General features: G+C 43.4%; 1 protein-coding gene across 1 annotated transcript in view; it reads right to left on the reverse strand.

The window, feature by feature from the left end:
• nfasca (neurofascin homolog (chicken) a) overlaps positions 1-24282 on the reverse strand; it is a 201474-nt gene extending 177192 nt beyond the window's left edge. The window contains exons 1-5 of the mRNA XM_034165289.1: positions 24174-24282; positions 20409-20426; positions 19773-19878; positions 3560-3762; positions 2019-2141 (exon numbers count right to left, since the gene is read on the reverse strand). Coding sequence (XP_034021180.1) covers positions 2019-2141; positions 3560-3762; positions 19773-19878; positions 20409-20426; positions 24174-24267 — 544 coding nt within the window. The 5' untranslated portion in view covers positions 24268-24282. The remainder of the gene's footprint in view (positions 1-2018; positions 2142-3559; positions 3763-19772; positions 19879-20408; positions 20427-24173) is intronic.
• Between the last annotated feature and the right edge of the window lie 329 nt (positions 24283-24611).

Genomic DNA, 24611 nt, shown 5'->3' on the forward strand with positions numbered 1-24611 from the left:
AACTAAGAAATCCCATGTCCATACGTATTCACAGCCTTTGTTCAATATGAGGTCTGTTAGAAAAGTATCCGACCTTTTTATTTTATGCAAAAAATATATGGATTTGATTCATATGTTTTTACGTCAGCCAAGCTTGAACCTTCGTGCGCATGTGTGAGTTTTTTCACACCTGTCGGTTGCGTCATTCGCCTGTGGGCAGGCTTTGAGTGAGCACTGGTCCACCTCTCATCGTTTTTTCATTGTCAGGAAATGGCAGAATGATTTGGGCTTTTTTTCCATCAGAATTTTTTCAGAAACTGTTAGAGACAGGCAGCTGGAAACCATTAGAAAAATTCACATGGCTTTCGGTGAAAATTTTATGGGCTTCACAGAGATTAAGGAGTGTTACTACAGCTTTAAGAACGAAGAAAGAACACCTCCGTTTCGGCGTGTCAGAGGACAAGTTGGGACATGTCTATCTCGGCTTTCAGTGCTTACCAGTCGAGTGAGTATAAGAGAAATTGTGGAGAGCTGGGCTTGTCCCAACTTGTCCTGTGACACTCCAAAACAGAGGTGTTCTTTGTCTCGCTCCATCAGCGAATCCGTCGTGATGCACAAAGCCTCTGCGCGGCTTTCCATGACAAAATCTCTTGTTAAAAGTGAAATCTGCGGGAAAATGGCTGATGTCCAGCTCTTGTGATAACAGAAATTGCACACGATGGTCCCGGATCCACACAGCCATGCATTTAGAAATGAAATGGTCGTTTCAGCCTGTCGATCGCGGCTCGGAGCGCGGCGCGCCGTGCGACATTGTGGGCTGTTCTTAAAGCGATAGTAACACTCCTTAATCTCTGTGAAGCCCACAAAATTTTCACCGAAAGCCATGTGAATTTTTCGAATGTTTCCAGCTGCCTGTCTCTAACAGTTTCTGAAAAAATTCTGATGGAACAAAGCCCAAATAATTCCGCCATTTCCTCGCAATGAAAAAACAACGAGAGGGGTGGAGCAGTGCTCTCTCAAAGCCTGCCCACAGGCAAATGACGCAACCGACAGGCGTGAAAAAACTCACACATGGGCACGAAGGTTCAAGCTTGGGTGACATAAAAACATATGAATCAAATCCATATATTTTTTGCATAAAATAAAAAGGTCAGATACTTTTCTCACAGACCTCGTACTTTGTTGATGCTCCTTTGGCAGCAATTCCAGCCTCAAGTCTTCTTGAATATGATGCCACAAGCTTGGTGCACCTATCTTTGGGCAGTTTGGTCCATTCCTCTTTGCAGCATCTCTCAAGCTCCATCAGGTTGGATGGGGAGCGTCAGTGCACAGACATTTTCAGATCTCTCCAGAGATGTTCAGTCAGATTCAGGTCTGGGCTCTGGCTGGACCACTCAAGGACATTCACAGAGTTGTCCTGAAGACACTCCTTTGATATCTCTCCACAGAGGAAGGCAGAGACAGAAAGAGAGAGAGAGAGAGAGAGAGAGAGAGAGAGACCAGCCTGCTGTTTGTGTTCTGTTTCTGGATTTATGAGTTGAGGTTCGATTCCCTTTTCTGAGGGCTGTGATCCTGTTCTCCAGCTGATTCCTCTGGATTCACACACTCAGTCTTTGGTTGTGTACACAGACTTGCCTGCAGTAACTTTCTGCTGCGCAGAGCTGCTTAGAAACAGCGTATTGTCTGTGTCCAGTGCTCTATGCCAAAGAAAATTAAACATGTTTAATTTCTTCCGTCTTATGCGCATAGTCCTCAGCATACTGCTGCGTAGGGAGAAAAAAACTTTAGAGCTGCTAAAAGTGGATGTACAGCTGCTCAACTTGACGTAGACGATACGCTACAATACGCAGGTCTACGAATACGCCAATGTGAAAGGGGCTTAAGAGGGCGGGGACGCAGACAAGGCAGAAAAAAAAAAAAAACTTTAGTGCTTGAAGATCTATTTTAAAAACACTTCAGGTTTTTCTGCTTTGGGAGTCAGCGGAGGTTTGCACTGTGTGATCAGAGAACAGCAACAAAGAGGACAAGGACAAACTCACCGCTGTTCATCCAGAAGGTGAAGGGAGGGGGCAGTCCTGGTGGGGGATTACAGGGCAAAACCAGCGAGGACCCCTCAGTCACCACCACAGGATCCAGAACTTCCTTAGGCCACAAAGGAGCCTCTGGAAAATGACGACAGGAATCAGCATCAAAAAACACATGCCAGTGACAAACCGCAACTAAATCAGCTGGTGATGTCATAAAGGCCATTTGTAGCAGTGGGCACAGCTAACCAAATGTTAGCTTTGATAACCGTTAATACAGTAACTGAAAAGTTAACTTTTATAAAGCTAAACCAATGAACCCCTAAAAAATTTAGTGGCACTTGCAGCCAAGAACTAAACCAGTAACTTTCAATATTGACTCCAGTACACTGGTAGCTACTGACACAACAAGTCAGCACTTCTGTGTCAGATCAGCCTTCTCTCAGCAAAAGAGACCTGGTGATCAGACAGAAAGGAAAGCGCAAAGAAGAGCGAGAAAAGGAGAGTCTTGCATAGGCACACAGTTTTGACTTATGGTTAAAATAAAAACTAATTTCGGACAAGTTATTGAAATTAAGGTCATTTCTTTCAATTTCCAAAGTGAAAATATCAGCTATATGTTTTAGTTTTAAATTAATGCACTAATTTTGAAGGTTTTAGCATTGACAGAGTACAGGCACACATGCCACAGTGCATTATGGGAAAACTGCCATCTACTGGCCATCCAGAAGATGGCAGTGTTCATGGCAGTGTGAAGAACAAGTGCCACATATTTGCATAGTTTTCAAATTGCCTTTTTTTTTTTACAAATAAAAAAATGGCATATTTACAAATACAAATTTATTTGTAAAACCCACCACATGTTACGGTAACTTGTGTGTTATATACTGAACAACCACTGATGTCAGGAGACTAATTTTAATAATGCACAATGCATAATGCACTGTGGCATGTGTGTCTTTAAATGCTAGAACCTTCAAAATTAGCGCATTACTTTAAAACTAAAACATATAGATGATATTTTCACTTTGTAAAACAACAGAGGTGATGTTAATTTCAATAAGTTGTCCGGAATTAGTTTGTTTAAAATTTTAAGCATAAGTCAGTTTTCTGCCTGTGCATGACTCATGCGATACACTTGCAAGTCTGCATGCTGTGAAAATAAATGATCTTTTTTTCCCTCCCTCTTCCTTTTTCTCTGGTCGTCAGCTCTCTTCTGCTGGCAGAAGATTGAACGATGCCACTCATAGCTGTTTGTCTGCTTACAAAACATGGAACAGGCAGGCACTAAAATCTATGGTTTCAGAATTTGTAAATGTTTTTAACTGTTAAGCTTTATTCACTATGCCCGCAAAAAATATGTTAGTGGTCTAAAGGTTATTGGAACTAAATTTACCGGAAGCTAATTGGTCAGCTGATGGTTTTCAAAGTTATCTGAAAAGCTAATTTGCTAACAAAAACATTAGCTTTGATAATTAGCGGTTTGCGGATTAGCGGAACTGTGTCCACCGCTGGCCGTTTGTAATGTCACAATCATAACGTGGGTGTGTTCTCACTGGATACTCGAAGAAGGATTTTGTTGGACAGAGCTACTCCGTATTCATTGGTGGCGAAACACTGGTACTCTCCTTCATAGTCCTCTGGTCGACCTCCAGTACGGAAACTGATCTCCAACGTTCCCGATCCCGAGCGTTTACGCATCACCACCCGATGATCATTAGCAATGTTGAAAAACTTGCCATTCCTTCGCCATGAGTATCTGAATAATAAAACAGAGTCCAGCAGTTAGTGCCGTCCTAAAACACAGGAATGAAAGCCAGTACAGAGGTCTCTGTGGCTCCGGCGGAGTCTTCCCCGCCACCATCATACTTAGAACCTTTTGACCTCCAGCTCTGTCAGCCTGACCTGATATTTTCAGTCTAATTCAGTGCACATGGACTTCTGCTCTGCTCACATGGATCTACGCTCTGTGTGTGGACCTGCTGTATTCTGTGACAAGATTACTTTAAAACTCATTCATTCAGTTTCTGCCACATGTTTGAATTCAGGCAGAAATCCAAGCAGCTCAGTCCACAACACCTTCACCTCATACAGATCCAGGAAGTCAATGGAAGTCTGTATCTCACTTTGGACCCAGAACAATCACAAAAACCACACACTGCAATTCCTTGAGGTCCTGTCACACCTTGATGACTTAGCCAGCGTATGCCAACCGTATTAAAAAACACTGGCATAAGTCCAGTAAGTTAAGTTTTTTATAAGTTAAGAGCACATTGAAGCTCGTTCAAACATGCTGAAGCTCGCTGATGTTCATCCTGATAAGCTGATCTCCTCAAAAAAATTTGGCCATGTTGAAAATTTTCAACGCCAGCATGTGAATCATACGTCCTTCACATGCTGGCATCAGTTGTGGTAAGTTATGTGATTGTTGGCACACGTTTCTTGTAATTTACTCATAAGTCTAAATCCATCCATTAATACTGTCCACTGATTGGCTGAAAGCTGCGTCCTCATGCAGAACGACTGTTTCATTCACACACAGAGTAAATCTGACCTGTTCATTTCAGTCCAATTCACCATCACAGACGGACATGAATCCACATAAAACTCCTGATTTCTGAACATGAACTCTGAAAATCCTTTAATTCGTGGCTGGAAACGCAGCGTTTTAAAACAAGTCCCTCTGTTTTTTTGTTTCCTGTTCTAGGTGTGTTTCTCATGCTGGTGCTGTGCTCTGAACACAGAAGTGCTGTGATGATTTAAAGTTTTAAAGTGCCGTCACTGTGGTGTGATCATCAGATGACCTTATCGATTGATCAGGGTGATCGCGCCTGATTAATGCGCTGTTTAAACATTTAAAATGCTGTGTGATCTGTCACGTGATCACTGACAGATCACACCAGCATGTCATTCAGCTCACACCTGAACACAGTTGACTGGCGCTTTAAAGGTTTAAATCATCACAGCGTTTCATTATAAAGGTCTCTGATGACCTGATCAACATTTAATTTCAACATTTAAAGAGTCACAGTGCTTCATTCTTTCACAGCAGCGTTTCCCACAGCCGGTCCACTCATCAGCATTCTGTACACAATGAAAATGTTCCACCAAGATAAAAATATTTAAATAAAAATATAAATAATGTTAAATGATTCTGTTTCTGATGCTCACACACAGTGCAGTACCAACCACAACCACTGGGTGGAAACGGGGCTGTCGGCAGGCGTTGGTTAACCGTCAAGCTGTGACAGCTGTATTAGGTTATTAGACGTACGCCAACATACACCAGAGTTTTTAAGATGGTCTGCATTCGCAGGCTAAATCGTCAAGGTGCGACAAGGCCTTCACTCAGGTTCTCAAGTGCTGCAGTCTTGGTATCCAGTGGTTCCACAAAGACCACAGCATCATCCATGAAGTCAGGAAACGTTTTTCTTCGCCAACAAACACACCAAAATCACTTGTTTCCACAACCTGACTCAACACCAAGTCCAACACCCAAACCAACACCTGACCCAAAACCCAGTCAAAGACCTAACCCAACAACCACTCCAAAATCTGATCCAACACCCAATCCAACCCAACACTCAGTCCAACATCTGGGCCAACACCCGGTCCAACACCCAAACCAACACCCAGTCCAACATCTGACCCAACACCCAACCCAACATCCAGTCCAACATCTGACTCAACACCCAACCCAACCCAACACCCAGACCAACATGTGGCCCAATATCCAATCCAACCCAACACCCAGTCCAACATCTGACCCAACACCCAGTTCAACCCAACACCCAGTCCAACATCTGATCCAATATCCAATCCAACCCAACACCCAGTCCAACATCTGACCTAATACCCAGTCCAACACCCAATCCAACATCTGCCCTGACTCCCAGTCCAACACCAAACCCAACACCCAATCCAACATCTGACCCGACACCCAGTCCAACACCCAACCCAACATCTGAATCAATACCTAGTCCAACATCTGGCCCAACACACAGCCCAACCAAACACCCAGTCCAACACCCAACCCAACTCCCAGTCCAACACCCAACCCACCACCCTGTCCAACATCTTACCCAACACAAGTCCAACACACAACCCAACCCACAACCCAGTCCAACATCTGACCCAGCACCCAGTCCAACACACAACCCAACACACAGTCCAACATCTGAACCAACACCCAGTCCAACATCTGACCCAACACCCAACCCAATATCCAGTCCAACATCTGACCCAACACCCAGTCCAACACAAAATCCCAGTCCAACATCTGACCCAACACCCAGTCCAACCCAACACCCAGTCCAACATCTGACCCAACACCCAGTCCAACACAAAATCCCAGTCCAACATTTGACCCAACACCCAGTCCAACCCAACACCCAGTCCAACATCTGACCCAACACCCAGTCCAACATCTGACCCAACACCCAGTCCAACCCAACACCCAGTCCAACATCTGACCCAACACCCAGTCCAACACAAAATCCCAGTCCAACATCTGACCCAACACGCAGTCCAACCCAACACCCAGTCCAACATCTGACCCAACACCCAGTCCAACATCTGACCCAACACCCAACCCAATATCCAGTCCAATATCTGAGTCAACACCCAGTCCAACATCTGACCCAACACCCAGTCCAACCCAACACCCAGTCCAACATCTGACCCAACACCCAACCCAATATCCAGTCCAATATCTGACCCAACACCCAGTCCAACACAAAATCCCAGTCCAACATCTGACCCAACACCCAGTCCAACCCAACACCCAGTCCAACATCTGACCCAACACCCAGTCCAACACAAAATCCCAGTCCATGCAAGCACTGAACAGTGTAGGAGCCAGAACATGTCCCAGAGGAACGGCAGAAACATCTGTCCTGTGCTGTGGTGCTCGCAGAGAACCTATTTAGCTGCTTGTCACTGATGGACTTCTCACACCTCCAACAGTCAAACAGTCGCTCAGAGGTCTAAAGTACCTCGGGTCATAAAAATTGAATTTAAATTTGAAAGTGGCTCCTGGCGGGTGTCAGATGAGTTACTGAGCCTGAAAAGCAGCAGGACAAGGGGCAACAACTGACGCAATGACGAGAGAGTGAAAGAGTGAACGATGTCTGAATGTTTCATGAGAAGAGACTGTAAACAGAGTGCATTATGGGAAGACAATGGCTGTGTGCCGGGCCCACAGAGGCTCTGTGTGTGTTCGCACACAATGCAGCTCTGTCCTGAGCGGGTCAGAACCGCTGATGTGACCCCTGCTGATACTCAGAATGTGCTAATGAGCAGAAAGAAGATTGATGAGTAAAAGCTTCTTTGTCGTCATGCCCACACCAACCGCACCAACACATCAGCAGCACAAAACACCAAGCTGCACTCAGCTCTGTGTGTGTGTGTGTCTGTGTGTGTGTGTAGCTGCTGTGGAAAGCTGTTCTTATTGTAGTTTTTGTCACAGGCCGGCTCACAGCCCGCGACAAAAATGAGGAGAGACAAGGTTTAGAACAATCAGAAGGATTTTATTGTAAATAACAATTACCTTTAAAGACAGATAAAGACAGTGAGGTGTGTCACTATGTAAGATGTGTGCAGTGTGTGGGTGTGTGAGCATGCGTGTGTAAATATGACTGAGTGTAAAACCAAACCAACAAGAACTGGACAAAAGGTGGTATCTGTAGGAACCAGCAGAGAGACAGACTGTTGCTGGAGCCCTGCTTTAATAATGAGCCCCAGGTGACTCCAGCGAGACATGGCCCCGCCCCTGCAGGTAGACGAGAGACCATGACACCCCCTCCTTAAAACAAGGGTCCCACCCTCTGCTCCACAAAAATTTTGGCCCAATTAAAAAAATTCCACCAAAAACAACCCGTCCGAGTCGGAAGTTGACCTCACACCCCCCATCCCACTCAGCAACCCTGACACCTAGGAAGCAATTTTAGAGCGGTAGGGGGGTGGACAGCCATCCCAGAGACCTGGAGACAACAAGAACAGACATTAGTTCACAGGAGCCCGAACAAAGTATCAGCAAGAATCTTACTTTTCCCGCTGATGTGTGTAATGTCAACGTTGGAGGGTTGTAGAAGCAAAGCCCAGCGCCTGAGGCGTCGGTTGGGGTTCTGCAGAGACTTCAAAAACGTAAGTGGGGTTACGGTCAGTAAAGACTGTCAGTGGGTCTGTTCAGAGCCAACACAGACCTCAAAGTGCGATAAAGCCCAGATGAGACCTAATGCCTCCTTTTCTATGACCGAATAGTTTTGTTGATATTTATTAGCTGACAGGAAGCTCAACTCCCTCATCACTTTCCTGCAATAGTCCAGCTCCAGCCCCTATCTGACGAGCAGCTCCCTGTAAGACAGGAGCTGAACACAAAAGAGCTTTTACCGCTTCAAATGCCTCGTGGCACTGGGTGGACCAAACCAGCTCAACCTTGGCCTTCAACAGGTTGGTCAGAGAAGTTCTTACAAAAAGCACAATAGCACACCGCCATGCCCAGGAAGTGCATCAGTTCTTTCTTTGTAGGTGGCTGTGGGAACTGCCTCACAGCCAAAATGTTTGCTTCCACAGGACACACAAAACCCTGACTAACAACTTTTCCAAAGTAAGTCACAGTGGCTTTGGCAAACTCACACTTTGCTAAGTTAACCGTTAACCGGGCCCAAACCAGTTTCTCAAACAAGGCTTGCACTCTGTGGACATGCACCTCCCACGACTCTGAGTAGATGATCACATTGTCCAAATACATGACACACCTCTCCAAGCCGGACACAACTGGGTTCATCAGCCACTGGAAGATGGCGGGAGCATTCCTTAAACCAAAAGGCATCACTGTGTATGAATACAAGTCAGATGGAGTTATGAAAGAGGAAATTTCACATATTCTTTTGGTCAGCGGCACTTGCCAAAACCCCTTTAAAAGATCAAATTTACTAACAAACTGTGCTGCTTCAACTCGATATATACAGTCTTCCATCCAAGGACGCGGAAAAAGATCTGCTTTGGTAATACTGTCTCCAACTGTTGTTTCTTCTCCTCAGAAACTCTATAAAATCTTTGCCTAATGGGCTTAGCCTCTCTGATGTCTATGTCAGGCTCTATTAGGTGAGTCTGAGTGGGAGCATCAGAAAATAGAACAGGAGAACTTCTAATAAGAGCCACTAACTGGTCATGTTTATCACAATCAAGGTGATCCAACAATGAAATAAGATTTTGCAAGGTCTGAGAGTTCTTCAAACAACCTCTTAAAACCTCATCTGGACCAACAACCATCTCCTCGTCTCCTCCCCGAAAAGTTCAAGGCCACCGTGAACAGAGCCCCACACAGCAGCCGATCTCACTGCTGAAATGCCTCGGTCTGGATCACGGGAAAGATAAGGTTTTAACAAATTTATATGACACAACTTTGAAAGTTACCTGCAAAGTTTCAATGAGACAGTTCAAAATCTGACACTTCGCATAGCCCGTAACAGTGAAAGGACCACAAAACTTAGCTTGGAAAGGAGAATTCACCAATGGGATAAGAGCAAGGACACGGTCACTGGGACTAAATCCGCACAACTCGGCACGTCTGTCATAGTTCTGCTTCAGTTTCTTCTGGGACAATTCCAATTTTTCCCTCCCCAGCTCACCAGCTCTGTACAACTTAAGCCTCAATCCATTCACATGGTCAAGAATGTTTTGGGGTGGTTCCTCAGGTAAACATCCATCCTGTAACACTACAAGTGTCCCTTGGACTTTGTGACCAAACACTAAATCATTGGGGCTAAACCCTGTGCTTTAAGATGCAGCCAGAAATAATGACAGAGGATGCAATCATAAGTTTTATGAACACTCAAATGACCTGCCACACCACCGTGCACAGTCTGCAAAACTTTATTAAACATATCCCAGCATGCCTTAATCCAGCCACTACACCCTGCTATTGATGTGGGCGCCACTACTGATGTATTACCTAGATTTACAGAATTTGATAGTATCTCACTAGGCATGCTGACAAAACTCGTAACGTCAACAAAAAGCACAACCTGTTTATTTGATCCTATACCAACAAAACTGTTTAAGGACCTGTGGCCCACTCTTGGGCTGACTGTGCTGGAAATTATTAATCTTTCTTTAACTTCTGGATCTGTTCCTAAATGTTTCAAATCTGCAGTGATTAAACCATTACTTAAGGAACCTAATCTTGACCCTAGTGTATTGACAAACTATCGGCTGATATCAAATCTATCGTTTTGCTCTAATATTCTGGAAAAAGCGGTTTTACGGCAGCTCGTGGACTATCTTACTGAGAATAATCTCTTTGAGCCACTGCAGTCTGCTTTTAGAAAATATCATTCCACAGAGACGGCTCTCACTAAAGTGGTGAATGATCTTCTGCTGACAATGGATTCAGACACCACTACGGTTCTGTTGCTGTTAGATCTCAGTGCTGCGTTTGATACAGTGGATCATCATATTCTACTTGATAGGCTGGAAAATCATTTTGGGATTACTGGGAGTGCCCTTGCATGGTTGACGTCATACCTGACCAGTCGTTCTCACTGTGTTCTGGACAGTAACTCTACCTTTAACCTTAGCGACGTGACAATTGGGGTTCAACAGGGGTCTGTCTTAGGCCCACTGCTTTTCTCCCTTTATACTATATAGCACCCTTTGGGCACATATTGCGGCATTTTGGCATTATCTTTCACCGCTCTGCTGATGATACCTAGTTATAAAGGCTAATAACTGCTGGTAATCTCATCCACATAAAATCCTTAGAAGATTGCCTTGCATCAATGAAAAGTTGGATGTCTAGAAACTTCCTACTTTTAAACTCTGATAAGACTGAAATGGTGGTTCTTAGTCCAGTGAGACATCGGCATCAATTTGGGGGAGTTGATGGTCTAGTGGTTGGGCTTGAGACCCGAAGATCCTCGGTTCAAATCCCAGCCTGACTGGAAAATCACTAAGGGCCCTTCAATCAATCAATCAATTTTTTTATATAGCGCCAAATCACAACAAACAGTTGCCCCAAGGCGCTTTATATTGTAAGGCAAGGCCATACAATAATTATGTAATACCCCAACGGTCAAAACGACCCCCTGTGAGCAAGCACTTGGCTACAGTGGGAAGGAAAAACTCCCTTTTAACAGGAAGAAACCTCCAGCAGAACCAGGCTCAGGGAGGGGCAGTCTTCTGCTGGGACTGGTTGGGGCTGAGGGAGAGAACCAGGAAAAAGACATGCTGTGGAGGGGAGCAGAGATCGATCACTAATGATTAAATGCAGAGTGGTGCATACAGAGCAAAAAGAGAAAGAAATAGTGCATCATGGGAACCCCCCAGCAGTCTACGTCTATAGCAGCATAACTAAGGGATGGTTCAGGGTCACCTGATTCAGCCCTAACTATAAGCTTTAGCAAAAAGGAAAGTTTTAAGCCTAATCTTAAAAGTAGAGAGGGTGCCTGTATCCCTGATCTGAATTGGGAGCTGGTTCCACAGGAGAGGAGCCTGAAAGCTGAAGGCTCTGCCTCCCATTCTACTCTTACAAACCCTAGGAACTACAAGTAAGCCTGCAGTCTGAGAGCGAAGCGCTCTATTGGTGTGATATGGTACTACGAGGTCCCTAAGATAAGATGGGACCTGATTATTCAAAACCTTATAAGTAAGAAGAAGAATTTTAAATTCTATTCTAGAATTAACAGGAAGCCAATGAAGAGAGGCCAACACGGGTGAGATATGCTCTCTCCTTCTAGTCCCCGTTAGTACTCTAGCTGCAGCATTTTGAATTAACTGAAGGCTTTTTAGGGAACTTTTAGGACAACCTGATAATAATGAATTACAATAGTCCAGCCTAGAGGAAATAAATGCATGAATTAGTTTTTCAGCATCACTCTGAGACAAGACCTTTCTAATTTTAGAGATATTGCGTAAATGCAAAAAAGCAGTCCTACATATTTGTTTAATATGCGCTTTGAATGACATATCCTGATCAAAAATGACTCCAAGATTTCTCACAGTATTACTAGAGGTCAGGGTAATGCCATCCAGAGTAAGGATCTGGTTAGACACCATGTTTCTAAGATTTGTGGGGCCAAGTACAATAACTTCAGTTTTATCTGAGTTTAAAAGCAGGAAATTAGAGGTCATCCATGTCTTTATGTCTGTAAGACAATCCTGCAGTTTAGCTAATTGGTGTGTGTCCTCTGGCTTCATGGATAGATAAAGCTGGGTATCATCTGCGTAACAATGAAAATTTAAGCAATACCGTCTAATAATACTGCCTAAGGGAAGCATGTATAAAGTGAATAAAATTGGTCCTAGCACAGAACCTTGTGGAACTCCATAATTAACTTTAGTCTGTAAAGAAGATTCCCCATTTACATGAACAAATTGTAATCTATTAGACAAATATGATTCAAACCACCGCAGCGCAGTGCCTTTAATACCTATGGCATGCTCTAATCTCTGTAATAAAATTTTATGGTCAACAGTATCAAAAGCAGCACTGAGGTCTAACAGAACCTTTGGGCAAGGTCTTTAATCCCCTATTGCTCCGAGTGTGTTGTGCCTTGTATGGCAGCACCCTCACATCTGGGTGAATGTGACGAATTATTTGTAAAGCGCTTTGAACGTCTGATGCAGATGGAAAAGCGCTATATAAATGCAGTCCATTTAATTTGACCAGTTAACGCATTGTCCTTTGACCTCCACATTAGAAATATTACGAGGACTGCTTTCTTCCACCTGTGAAATATAGCAAAGATTCATTCCGTCCTGTCTATGGCTGATGCTGAGACCCTGATCCATGCATTTATCTCTTCTAGATTGGACTACTGCAATGTTCTATTTTCTGGTTTACCGCAGTCCAGCATTAGGGGTCTCCAATTGGTTCAAAATGCTGTTGCCAGACTTTTGACATGAAGCAGAAAGTACGACAAAATTACACCCATTTTGGCATCTCTTCACTGACTTCCTGTCCCAGTGAGATCAGATTTTAAGGTTCTGCTACTAGTCTATACAATTGTTCACAATTGGCACCTCCCTACTTAGCTGACCTAATTAAACCTTACGTACCGGCCCAGGCTCTGCGTTCTCAGGGTGCAGGACTGCTTTGTGTCCCTAGGGTGAATAAGAAGTCTGCGGATCACAGCGCTTTCTCTTATCATGTCCCTGTTCTGTGGAATGATCTCCCTGCATCAATAAAACAGTCAGATTCTGTGGAGACTTTCAAGTCCAGACTTAAGACGCACTTATTTTTCCTTTCGTATGGCAGCATACTGGTACAGTATGTTACTATGCTTTTTACTCTTTTAATTCATTTTATTAGTAAATGGAGCGTGCCGCGGCAACTTTACCTAAATTCTGGGTCTTTTAGTGAAGTTTAGGGCTAGTAGCCGGCGATCACCTTAGTATTTCTTCTGTTTTTCTTGTTGTTTAATGCTGACAAATTATACTGTATTTTTTTGTCTTTCTGATGCCTGATTGTGTTTTTTCTCTCTGTTTAAGGTGCAGCTCCATCTGGAGATGGGAGTGGTATTTGTGCTGGAGACCCTCCTGTCCTGTGCACCAGCATGGACTCCCAAAGTTTCCTGTATATTTGTTCTGTAATTTGTGTCTGTATCATGGCCCAAGCAGAGGGTCACCCCTTTGAGACTGGTCTGCTTGAGGTTTCTTCCTCAGAGGGAGTTTTTCCTTACCACTGTTGCTCTGGGGGTTAGTAAGGTTAGACCTTACTTGTGTGAAGTGCCTTGAGGCAACTCTGTTGTGATTTGGGGCTATATAAATGAAAATAAATTGAAATTGAAAAATATCTCTCAGTGAAGTTGGAAAACTGGATTCCCCAGACCCTGGTCACTCTGTGGAACCCATTTCCGAACAAGAACTCAGTCTAAGAGGAAATAACAGAGAGCACTATCTCTCAGGCACAATTCTATCAAACAGATCTGACAAAGTTGTATCAGCGTTTTGCTCAGCTACTAATAAAGTCTTTAGAAACAGACAACTGCTCCACATGAAGTTTGTCTGGCAGCTGAAGATCTTCCTGCTTAAGCTCACTCTCTCTAACTCTAGAAGCAGCACGGGTCACAACAGCAACTGGAAATGCATCAGAAGGGACACTGCTGCTGTCTGGAGACAGACCACCAAAGACTGCTTCAGAAAGCTTTTTTCAGACTGCTTTTTTTTTTTTTTTTTTTTGCTAGCTTGCACTCGGCCAAGACGAACGCATTTTCCTCTCCCTCCCTCCTTATCTTTCCTGCTTCTGTGGCGTGTTGTCTGTGAGGCTGCAGCTTTGCTCTTCTGGAAAACGACAAAAATGGATCTGTTAAAGTGGTCTCTGAACGCAATTGACACTATTTTTTCTACAAGACATTCGGGGGCGGAGGACCCGACCTGTCCTGCCGGGACGCATGTGATGGGTTACGTGATGGACTCGTGGAGGAGATGGCAGGTCATGTGCCTTTACATGCTGTCTGTGGAGGACGTCGAAGATGTGTATATATTTGGCTTGGTGGTGACCGGCTTTCTGCTGTGTGGAGCGGGCATAGCGCTGGTTTACCGTAAACTTAAGAAGGTGGAAGCAGCAATAATTGGCTCGTCCAGGCTGCCCCACATGATTGATTCGAAAACTGCTTTGATCGTCAGTAAGACCGCATCTCCTTTCTACATTCAGATGTATTGAGAGCCACTCTGTTCTCAGACTGTGGAATCTTTCAGGCATCTGCTAATCTGGATATTGATTTGGCTTCCCAAAAACACAGCCGCTGCGATAAAAACCTCCTGAAGGAAGGACAACACTTATGCCTCGCTCCCCGGTCTCTCCCTCCCTCAGCTTCTCCAGCTCTGACGTTGACTGTGGACAGTGAACTGTTCATGGCTGAGCCCCTCCTCCTTCCAGATGGTCGGACAAGGCCGTTGACGGCGCCTAAAGGCTGCCTCTGGGTGTTCTGATGAACTGGACTTTCAAATATTGGTTGTTGTCTTTCGTCTCCTGTCTGTGTGTGTTATCATTGTTTTTTGTGCTGATGGGTTTTTTTTTCCTGCATTGCTGCTGTGTAATGCAGCAGCTATGTAGGCTTTTCTATCCCAAATTTTACCTTGTGTGTGCTTTTATATGTGTTCATGTACCGGGCCGGCTTATGTGTGTTATGTATGTGTTGTCTGTAAAGAGCCGGTCATGGTTTGCTCAGCCCTGCTGTTGACCTAGGCAGGGAAGTACATCTGGAGCTGGTCCCCGGGCGCCTAAAGGCGACTTCTGCTCCTAACTGGCAATTAGGATGGGTTAAATGCAGTAGACACATTTCATTGTGCAGGGAACATGTTCCTATGTGCATATGACAATAAAATGCTTTGAATCCTTGAATCCTTGAATTGAAAGATATTAGGTTCACTATCTGCCCACACTTTACTCCCCGCAAGATCATTACTCAAAATCATGTTTACCCCCTCTACTGGCCACCAGGGTCACACACCCAGAGCTACATCACCTTTCACAAGGCCACAATCCAAAGTGACAGAAAATGGAACTAAACCCATCCCTTGTCCCATAACACAAGGACCTGTATCAGAAGGTTTATAAAATGGCAACACAGACTCCAAAATAAAAGAATTTAACGCTGCTGTATCTCTCAAAATTCTTACTGGAACCTGCTCGCCATCACCAACCAAAGACACCACACCATCAGAAACGAAAGCTGAAAAATCACCACGAGGAGACTGAACATCAACATCAACTTTAGAATGTACAAACTCACCCTGGAGGTCAGAGAGGACATGACATATTTCTAACAGTGTTTGTGATGTCATAAAAGGTTCATAGTCACTTCTGGGACAGTGTAAAGTGATTTTTGTGACCGGCTTATCTCTGATCCAGACCAGTGTTCTTCAGAAGAGGACTGACCAATGCAACTCAGGAACCAGCAGGAATACCAGTAACCAGGGTCCAAGTGTAGACCAGGAATCAGTCATCGTTTCCCGTTGGAGTCCTTGTGAGGTGTGACTGAAGGACAGAACAGGGATGTAGAACTCAAACGGCACAGGATCAACCAACAATCCCGGATGATGTTGGTTTTAATGGACTAAATTAAAGTGTTAAGTGATAAACGGTTGGAAAACCGTGCATGGTCCCTCAGACAGGCAGCACGCATCGAGCCCTGCTGATGTTGATGCGTCACTGACTCGCGGCTTTATTGTGAACATAATAACAGAATTCCCAAAACAGCTGAACCTGACTTTAATTCTCTTTAAACTGTTTGAGGTTTTGCTCCACCCACTTTAGTTGATACTGAACCAGGAAAACGGTCACTGGTCTGATGCCTGCCAGTGCCGGATGATCAGACTCATCACTGCTACCTACTGTTCTAATTCACAAACAGAAAATATTCAAACATGTTGGAATTCTTTTGGGTCTTTCACATTGCACGCTTTACACGCGTCAGGCAACGTTTCCCAACGCGTCATGACGTCAGACACGTCGCTTCGGAAGTGGCAAGGGGGCGGAGATTGCCACGTCACACTCTGGCTGTTTCCACAACCTGAAAAAAGTTCAGCGATCGCCATCTTGAATTTGCGTTGCCTGAACCACAAAAAAGCTTTAAAAAACAGCAGTAAAACGATTCTCCATCACCCTGCTGGGAGAAGCTTTTTTTCAGCTACTTTTCAGAGTGACGCCGACCGAGGGAGGACTGACGACTTGGTGGGATATCGATCGAACCGCGACAGCGGGCCGACCCGCACGGAGAAGCCGGCCTTCAGGCATCATCACTGGTCAGACCGAGGCAGGCAGCCGGGGTGATGGAGCAAACCCACTCAGTCTGAAATCTCCCACTTTTTGGATATATGCCAAGTCCCAGTTTGACCAACGGAGTTTAGTTCTGCAGCTTTATCGAGGTGAGAATAATGTAAAAATAAAACGTGATGTTTACTGAACTGCTGTGAAGGTTTATTGATCGGCTAACGTTAGCGTAGCCTTTTAGCACAGTTGATCTGCGTGAAGGCTTTAATTTGTAAATGGTTCAGTCTTTTTTAATTTTTACCAAATAAAGCTACAGCTTTTTTCAGACACCACAAAAGCTCAACTTTAAATAACTTATTTTTTGGGGCGTTTTTTCCATCGTTTTTTTTTTTCCTTTTTTATATATAAACTGTTTAGTGTTTCTTTATATTTAAAGAAATATTTATTTGTCCCAATCAGGAACATTTGCTGTGCAGACAACCAAAATACAGACGCACTTCAAAAACTTCCACTGATGACCTGAACATCATGAAGTCCATTTGGACGAAAACATCTCTGCTCTTCAAAATAGGACAAAAGTGTCTTCAGCAACACCACCAGAGGTCAAAGCTGCAGAAGAGACCTTCATCTGGTCCAGAGAATCCAGCAGAACATCACCTGCTTCTAAATAAAGGCTCTTTGAACAGCAAGTATTTTATTATTTTTTAAAAAACTGTTTCATTTGATGTTTTAACAATAAATTAATGGATTATTTAAAATGTCCACAAAGCAAAGTTAAGTCCAAAGACATTTGCACAGGTAGAAGCTCTCCACTTATTGTGCATAGTTTTAAAACATTCACAATCACTAGTCAAATTCATATTTTATAAATGACTCTGTCCTGATAACAACATTAAAGGAAATCACATATTTTGATGTAATTACAAGTTTAAATGACTCAAAAAATATTTCATCATGAGGTTTATGTCACAGAAATCCTACTTTACAATCACACTGCAGTCATTATTAAATTATGTCCTTTTGCATTTATAATAAACATTAGTATTTATTTAGTGTTTGTTTTTCTGGTTGAAATGAGATATAAATAATCTACCAGACTTAAAAAAAAAAATACAAATTTCCATGTTATTTTGTCTAAAAATAAATGTCTGAGGTTCCTTATGTTAAACAAGAAATGAAATAATCTGAAATAAAAGGTGGTTTTAATTTACAGATGAAAGGTTTCTAAAGAACCATTTATTAATTTATTTAGCTATTTTAATTACGAGGTCTATTAGAAAAGTATCCGACCTTATTATTTTTTTCAAAAACCATATGGATTTGAATCACGTGTGATTACATCAGACATGCTTGAACCCTCGTGGGCGTGCGAGAGTTTTTCCACACCTGTCGGTTACGTCATTCGCCTGTGGGCAGTCTTTGAGTGAGGAGTCGCCCACCCTCTTGTCGATTTTTTCATTGTTTAGGAATGGCTCAGAGACTGCTGCTTTGTTTGATCAAAATTTTTTCAAAACTGTAAGGCACAACTGAGTGGACACCATTCGATAAATTCAGCTGGTTTTTGGTAAAAATTTTAACGGCTGATGAGAGATTTTGGTCTGGTAGTGTCGCCGTAAGGACGGCCCACGGTGCCTGACGGCGATCTGCGCTTCGAGGCGGCAGCGTCTCGCCGTTTCAAGTTGAAAACTTCCACATTTCAGGCTCTGTTGACCCAGTAAGTCATCAGAGAACAGAGAACTTTCAGAAGAAGTCGGCATGAGGAGTTTATTCGGACATTCCATTGTTAACGGACATTTTGTAATGAAAGAACGTGCGGGCAGAGTCGCATGTCGGGCTGGACCCGACCGCGGGGGGTCGCGACAGGAAAAACACCTCCATTGGAAACCTTAACGGACAAGTTGGAACATGCCCAAGCTGTTAAACAATTTCTCAGTTACTCACTTGTTGAAAGCCATCAAAAGCCGCCTGAATTTTACAAATGGTTTTCAACACGGAGGTGTTTTTCCTGTCGCGGCGTACACAGATTTGCCGAGTCGTCACGGAAACGACTCGCCGAATTTGCGCGCACGTCTTTCATTAAAAAATCTCCTTTAACAGTGGAATGTCCGCATAAAGTCCTCATGCCGACTTCTTCTGAAACTTCTCTGTTCTTTGACGACGTCCTGGGTGAGCAGAGCCTTAAATTACGATGTTTTCAGCTCGAAACAGCCAGACGGACGCCACCTCCGACTGCGCCGCGCCGATCCGCTTTGTGAGCTGTCCTTAAAGCGAAAGAAACTCCACAATCTCTCATCAGCCATTAAACTTTTCACCGAGAACCAGCTGAATTTCTTGAATAGTGTCCACTCAGATATCCCTCACAGGTCCTGAAAAAATTTTGATAAAGCAACGCGCGCCGTCTCCAGCAGCATCTCAGACAAAGGATTTCAGCCGAGAGGCCTGGACCAGTGCTCACTCAAAGTCTGCCCACAGGCGGATGACGTCACCGACACGCGTGAAAAAACTCACGCATGCGCACGAGGGTTCAAGCATGTCTGGTGTAATCGCACGTGATTCAAATCCATATAGTTTTTTTTTTTTTATAAAACTGCCGGTTAGTTTTCTAATAAACCTCGTACAAGTGTTCTAAACTTTTTTAAGAGTAAAATTTTGAGGTTAAAAAAAACATTTGCAAGGATTTTTCTTCAGAAAACTCTATAAATCAACAGTCCTGTGACACGTTTCTGTTTTGTACAGATCAGTGGTTTCTGCCACTAGTCTTCCGGGTTTTGGCCCGACACGTCATTCTTATTGGACAGCGCAAAGCTACGTCACAGTTCAGAGCGGCAAAAGTTGGATTGGGTTGAACTTTGACCGCGTCAGCCTGTTGACAAGCGGCAATGCGCGCTCCCATCAGAAGCATCGGTTTAGCTCGGCTTTGGATGCAAAGCGACTGACACCTCTAAAAAGCAACGTGTCTCAATAAAAATAATGATTTTTGTGTGTCTGTGGTGACTCCTCCCACCAATCTGTGTGCTGCGATCTCATGACGTCCACAGCAGTCTGCTTACATGGGCACTGGGTTGGCCTTGGCCTCGCACTCGATGACGATGTTGTCTCTGGGGTCCACGAAGTAGTCCTTCAAAGACTGCTTCACGATCGTGGGCGGCTGCTTGACTGCGAGACAGAAAAAAGACAAACACACGGAAATGACATCATCATCATCTGACGACCTCACAATGTACATACACACAGCGTATATATATATATATATATATATATATATATATATATATATATATATATACATATATATATATATATATATATATATATATACATATATATATATATATATATATATATATACACACACACATGCAGAGTGTAAACACGCAGACTGTATATATACACACAAAGTGTAAACACACACAGACTGTGTATATATATATATATATATATATATATATATATATATATACACACACACAGACTGTGTGTATATATATATATATATATATATATATATATATACACACACACATGCAGAGTGTAAACACGCAGACTGTATATATACACACAAAGTGTAAACACACACAGACTGTGTGTATATATATATATATATATATATATATATATATATATATATATATATATATATATATATATATATATATATACACACAGACACACACACACACACTTACGGTCCTGCAGGATCTTTGCTGTTAGTCCAACATGAAGCCAGATGGTGGCAGCAAGAAGGACGGACAAAGAGGAATGTTAATGAGATTAGAGCCATGAAGACACACAGACATCCAGAGGGACAACATGTGTCTTCATGTTACAGTGTGAGAACACAGCAACAGTCAGTCTGCCAAGTGTGTGTGGAACACATTCAACTCACCTGTGGATGGAGTCCATGTGATCCAAGCATCATGGGTAATGAAGACAGGAAAAACAAAATGAATTTGGTTCTGTTTACATGGAGCCAGTGCACAATAAACACAAACAAACAAACAAACAAACGTCTGTCCATCCGCCGTACAACCATCTCAGTGTCTGTGTCAGGATGTCCCAGAGAGCAGCTGAATGAGAAGCACCTTCAACATCATGCTGGCGTTCTGAGAGCACTCGCTGGGCTAGAATACTGAACAGAATCCTCCTCAGAATGATCCTTGGAAGCACTTTTCCCAGCACACAGAGCGGTCATTCTCTTAAAGCTGATACAATCACCCTTTCCTTTCCAGACTGGGACAAGTACATTCTTTGAGACTGTCCAGTCTGTAGGAAGATTCCACCCACCTGGAGAAGCTCAGTTCCAAAAATGAAGATCCATGGAATACTGACGGCTCATGTTGTTAACGCTGATGAGGTGAGCAGACTTCTTAAACCATATTAAATCCAGAGCTCCGGCTGTCCTGGTTCATGGCAGTTTGCTGCAGTTTTCTGTCTGTTCTCACCCTGCCGACATACGAGCACACACCTACATTTTGAAAATTCATGTATGTGGAGGACTCTCCTCTCCAGAGCATATCTCCACCTCTCCAGATTAGACTCCACCTGCTCTCTGCTCTCACTACAGATCACAATGTCATCTGCAAACATCATAGTCCATGGAGACTCCTGTCTGATGTCATCTGTCAACCTGTCCGTCACCATTGTGAACAAGAAAGGGCTCAGAGCTGATCCGTGATGTAATCCCACCTCCACCTTGAATGAGTCTGTCATTCCTATTGCACATCTCACCGCTGTCACACTGTCCTTGTACATGTCCTGCACTACCCTCACATACTTCTCCAAATAATACCACAACTCTTCTCTTGGCATCCTGTCATAAGCTTTCTCTAAATCCACAAACACACAATGTAACTCATTCTGGCCTTCTCCATACTTCTCCATCAGTATTCTCACAGCATCTGTAGTGCTCTTTCTTGGGATGAAACCATATTGCTGCTCACAGATCTTTACCTGCTTTCTAAGCCTAGCTTCTGCTTCACTTTTCCATAATATCCTGTTTTTACCTGAGGCCATCAAATATGGCCATCGGGTATTGCGAAGGCATTTCGTCCGTTTATCTGTGCTCAACATGAGTCCAGTTCTATTACTGCCAGAGTCTACAAACTGTTGTGGTGACCTTCATCTCAGGTGTTATTACGTTACTACGCTGGTTGGGAAAAGTAAGCTCATTTCTGATGAGGTCAACCACAAACATTATCCCTGCACCATCAGCGGGAAGATGACTGTGGACCTGCTGCAGGTCCACAATCAACGTAGAGAAATTCTCATTTTTTCATCAACCTCAGTCAAAGCCATTTAAAGAAATCAATCATGATCCACTTCTCTGATGATTAACGTCGTGACCAGACTATTGTCTATTATTGTGGGCAAGAAAAGAGAATCATCTGCCGTTTCACACCATAGTTTTTTTTTATTCCTCACAACGTGCCTTTTTCTGTGGGACAGCGCACGAAGGTTCTCTGGTGTGGATCGTTGTGCAGCTATGGGAAAGGTTCTTGGTGGAACAGTTCTTGTACAACCACTAGAATTCTCCTGCAGCAAGCCACGCACTGAGTGCTGCAGGATAGGGGAGACCAGGACAAGCTTTCCCCAGAAGATTTTTACATTTAGAAACCTCTGAAACACTGTTGCCTGCATTTTGAGCACCAAATTGTGTGAAGTAAAGCCATAGTTTTTTTTTTTTTTTTAATCTTTGTTACGGCCTTACTTTGAAGCCAAAACAAACAAGGCATCAGGTCTGCTAATTTATATACAGCAGTTTATTAAATTAGTATGTGTTTTTTCACTTCAAGATTAATTTCTGATAACTGTGCAGTTTGAAGTAAAAAAAGTTTCATCTGTTTAGACTTCAGATTTTGGTATATTTACACTAACAAAGAGGCCTTTTATAAGTACATAATGCAAAAGCTTTGGGCGGGGCCGAAGCTTAAGCATCTCCTGATCCCCCAGCTTTTTAAGGTGATTTTTCTGTCCCATTACACTGAGAAAAATCCTGCGGAGAACCCTGGAATCACACAGATCCCACATAAACCCCATATGATGTGGCGGTCCGCGGAAAATGCGGCATCCGAGCAGACAGCCACGTGACACACAATCGCAACGTGGGGCTTTGAGTGACAGCCAGCCATAAGCCCAAGGGAGCATCACTCAGATCATGTCAGTGCAGGTGCACAGACACTGTCAGGTGATAACACACACATTGTCAGGTGAGAGTGCAAGTGGCAGTGAGGTGTTCAATTAAAAAAAACAGTGGTAAAATAAAAAATGCCCCTGTGTCTACAGACCCTAACCTTAACCCTGTCCAGCTCAGATTCACTCTCAGCTGACACTGACAGGGTGAACATAACATGTTAAATTAAAACAAAGAACAATAAATAATACTAATATAACAATGATCAGCATGTCATGAGAGCTCGGACACACGCGTGCATTGTTGTGGCGTGTTGGGAGTTGATGACACGTGTGTTCTGCAGCTGTGATTTGCACCGGACAGGTGGGCATGTCGGCCTGCAGCAGCTCAGTGCTGTGTCTTCCCTACTCACAGCTGGAGAACACATATTGTGTCATGTAGACCACCTTCTGTCAACACTCCACTGCAATGCACACGTCGGCATGCTCTCTTGAGGTGGAAAAAAGTGAAAACACATAACGCCTTCAGCAGCATCTCACTGCACACTGAAGACACCAGCAGGCATCAATTACACATCATAAGAACAATAACAACTTTATTAATCCCAAAGGAAATTGTTTTGCCTGAGTGCCGAAACAGTAACAGTAAATTTGTTTCTATTTTTATTTTTATTGTTTTGATTTTTGTTTTTTCTTTTTTTTTACATTTAAACAGTGCATTCATTGTTCTTATAATGTTCTGTGCTCTGTTATTATTGTGTCCTTACACATTTTCATTGATTTACGTACATTTGTTCAACATGTCATTGCTTCTGCTGCTGTGTGAACACGATGTGGTATCACACAGCTCACGTGCTCGCAATGTGCTTGTGTGCGCGCACAAGAGCATGCACGAAACCGTCACTGTGAGATTGTTCACAAATGTCTGACAGTCTGTCCCTCCCAACAGCGTCTGGAATCTTTCGTGGTTCGCAAATTACATTTTTTTTTTTTTTTGCCTTTTTTCAGCCGGTGTCTGCATCTTTTGCTTCATGTTATGTGTGAAGGGGACCTTACCAGGGACAATTCTAACAAAGTCTAAGAATTTGAGGGGTTCTAAGATTTTTCTTAGAGTAACATCCCTGGGAGCTACATTTAGCCTCAGTCTGCTACGTGAGTATGGGCCCTGGTCTCTGTTCTGTCAGTTGTCTTTGTCCTTGTGTTTCAGTGTTTACATTTATTTCTTTTGCACTTGAATAATTTGGTGGCCTGTGTACGAGCTGACCTGAAGAACGAACCCCAACTGAACACATCCTGCCTGTTCTCTGCACACACACACTTACGATCTTCTGGGACTTCAATGGGCGCCACATCACGCCACAAGTGTGGCAGCAGCAACATGAAATTCAGGACCACATGGTGGTACTGGACCAACATTTCTCAACGTACGACTGGCCCGGCCTTGCCCCGCCCCTCTCCTGATTGGCTCGCTGACCCTCCTGAGACCAGCCACCTGTAGGTACACATGCAGAAACAGATGGTTAGTTGGTTTTATCTTTTCTGTTGTGTTTTGTTTCATCAGGTTCTTTTTGTCTATTTCTCTAAAATTGTATTGTAGCATTATCAGTTATTATTACTATGATTGTTGTTGTTGCTGCTATTATTAAAATATTAATACAAATTTAAAAAATACAATTTCACTCTTTTATGACAACAAATGCTGAGCCATAATGATTACACAGAAAACAAATGCACACAAACGTGCTGAGATGCGAACAGCT

This window comes from Thalassophryne amazonica, unplaced genomic scaffold, assembly GCF_902500255.1.
Source record: "Thalassophryne amazonica unplaced genomic scaffold, fThaAma1.1, whole genome shotgun sequence".
In the NCBI taxonomy this organism is placed as follows: Eukaryota; Metazoa; Chordata; class Actinopteri; order Batrachoidiformes; family Batrachoididae; genus Thalassophryne; species Thalassophryne amazonica.